The 2,670-nt window shown below is 48.2% G+C and overlaps 1 protein-coding gene across 1 annotated transcript; it reads right to left on the bottom strand.

The window, feature by feature from the left end:
* Positions 1–345: 345 nt before the first annotated feature.
* Positions 346–2,130, bottom strand: LOC117241169. Its single transcript, XM_033507146.1, has one exon. It carries the CDS (start codon positions 2,128–2,130, stop codon positions 346–348), a length of 1,785 nt encoding a protein of 594 aa, XP_033363037.1.
* Positions 2,131–2,670: the final 540 nt, after the last annotated feature.

The following is a 2,670-nucleotide window of genomic DNA, read 5'->3' on the forward strand; positions in this document are numbered from 1 at the left end:
ACCTCCGTCTCCGCTCAACTCGCACTCTGCTCCTCGACTCGCACTCTCTGCTTTTCGACTGCCTCTCGGGCCGTTGTAGCGCTCTATTGTCTATTGCTGGGCCCACCGCACACGTGTTTTACAGACGCTCGTAGCCAGGGTCACGAAGGTCTTTTCGGCTATTTACCTATTTACCTGAAGGACCCGGTAATGCGTTGATGGAGCCGACAGCGCCTCGGCTCTCGCGACATTGTCTGTAGTTAGCTCGACGTTTCTTGGGCCTTTCGTCCACGATACTACACTCGGCCATCCTGCAATAACATCTGCCCTCAGATGTTATGTTCGCTCTCGCTATCGTCGGATGCGTCACTTTCGGCGTTTAGGACCCAAGGTTTCATAAAATCGAGGTGTGTGCGGATCCTTCCTTCGGTACTGCTTCGCACACTTTTTTCTTTTCTTGTAACTTCGACGATTCTCCTCTTGAGTTGCGGCGATCTTCTTCTTCGCGTCCTCACGTAGCTCGCGACGTTGTTCTTCAAACCTCGCGGCCCACTCTTCGTCGATCAGCTTTCTAATCTTCGCCTCTTCCCTGACTTGCATTTCGACCCCGACCAGTAGCTGGAAAGGAGTCTTCCCTGTGCTTCTGTTTACGGTGGAATTCAGGTATTTCTGAACCTGGTCGACATGCTGCCCGTTCCCCCTCGGCGCCAGTCTTCGCGGTCTTCGCGCTACCGGTTTGTCGCTTTTCAGAACTATCTTTGCGGTTATTCCGACGTCTCTCTTCTTCTCCGGCCTATACCCTTTAATAATATCCCGAATGGCTTCACGGTAATGAGGTTCTCGTACATGCGACAAGTCGATCTCGTCGGATTGTTCTATCGCGTTTACCCTCAGTACATCCGGCGCGTCCTCGTGACCGTCGGTCTGATCGTCGAGTCGTAAAAATGTCACCTCGCGCCGTTTGACTCGCAACTCTACCTGGTCTAAAAAATCGGTACCTAAGAGTAGACTGTGTCTTGTCATTACCTTATTCGAGACAACATGCAGGGTGACAGTAAAGTCGTACCCGTCGACCGTCATTACCCTTGTAAACTCGCCCCAGGTACTATTGCCAGCGGAACCAAAACCATCAAACCTAAGTTTGCAGTTTCCCAGAGGTGGTGATCCTAACCTCGCATACTCATCCGCTCGTATGAACGTAAGGTCACTACCTGTATCCACTAACGAGACAAACCTGCAGCCATCTATCGACACGTCCTTCAAGTACTTTCCCTTTTCGGATCTTGACACTGCGCAAGTCTCTTTCGGTCGTGCCGTACACCTCGCTGCAATATGTCCAAATCCGCTGCACTTGAAACACATAACACCTTCTCCCCTCTCCGGACACTTAACCCTTAGATGATCCTCACTACCGCAAATGAAGCATCTTCTTTTCTTCATTGCGTCTACAGATTGACTGGGCTTCCCGTTCTTCTGGGTTTTAGCCGGCTTCACAATCGACTTTGCTTTGCGACTCTTCTGCTCTTCGTACATCACTAACCTCTTCCTCAACTCTTTGATTGACGTCGCGCCGTATAATATAGCCTTATTGTTCTCGTCGTCTATTATTCCATCCACTATGTATTCCACCTTTGCTTCCTCCTCCATGTCCACATGGCTGGCTATTTCGAGCATACGGTACATGTAAGCCAAACATGCTTCATCACTCTCCATTTTCGTTTCTTCAAGTTTCTGATGAACTTGCCCACTGTTGACTTTCCTCGAAAATTCTTTCACTAGCCCCCTCTTCAACTCATGCCAAGTTCTGGCATGACACTCGAAGCTCGCGAATATTTTCGCTGATCCCTTCAGCAGCTTCCTGGCGTAGACTGCCTTCTGCCCATCCGACCACATGCACGTATCAGCGACTTCCTCGAACGACTCGAACCATCGTTCGACATTTTCACCTTTGTCGCCACTAAACGACTCTAATGCATCTTCGACGTCTCTAAAACTCAGTGTCGAACCAACGCATGCCCTTCGACAATATTCATCACGGTCCTGATACACCCTTCGCGTATCTCTCTTATATCCTCTTGTGTTTTTCTTGTCATCTTCATCCTCACTTTCGTCGTCGCTTTCTTCTTCCAACGATATGTCGTTGCCATCCATGGCCGCTTGTAGCCGTGCGCGTAATTCTACTTTTCTTCCCGTCGTTTTTAAACCCAAACTAGCGAGGCGCTCCTTCAACTCCTTCGTATTCATTTTCTCAACATCTTCATCTTCGTTACAATCACGCTCAGCTCTCTGTACGTTTTCTAAATCTCGTTGACCGGTTAGCTCTTCACCGCCCGTCGATCCCTTACGATACGATTGTCCAGCCCTACACGCCCGATTCAGCCTTGCAATCAGCACTGACCTCGCACCCGATATAGGGAGGTTCATTCGCGCGAGCTTACTCCTCAGCTCCTCCAGCGTCGAACCCTCTTCACCCGACAATCGTTTTGGACTTAAAAATAAATATCGTTCCACTTTTATTATTTTTATATTAGTATTAAAAGCGAATACGCACTCAAAAAGCGCTTAAGACTTCATCTGCATACTGTGTCATTGCGGAACAGTAATTTTAAGTAATTTTTCACTTTCTCCATGCTGTTGTTTCAATCTTGCTTTGTTTAACGAAATTAAGATTATAAAGTAAGGTAACTAAAG

This window comes from Bombus vosnesenskii, unplaced genomic scaffold, assembly GCF_011952255.1.
Source record: "Bombus vosnesenskii isolate JDL3184/JDL3185 unplaced genomic scaffold, Bvos_JDL3184-5_v1.1 scf7180000015342, whole genome shotgun sequence".
In the NCBI taxonomy this organism is placed as follows: Eukaryota; Metazoa; Arthropoda; class Insecta; order Hymenoptera; family Apidae; genus Bombus; species Bombus vosnesenskii.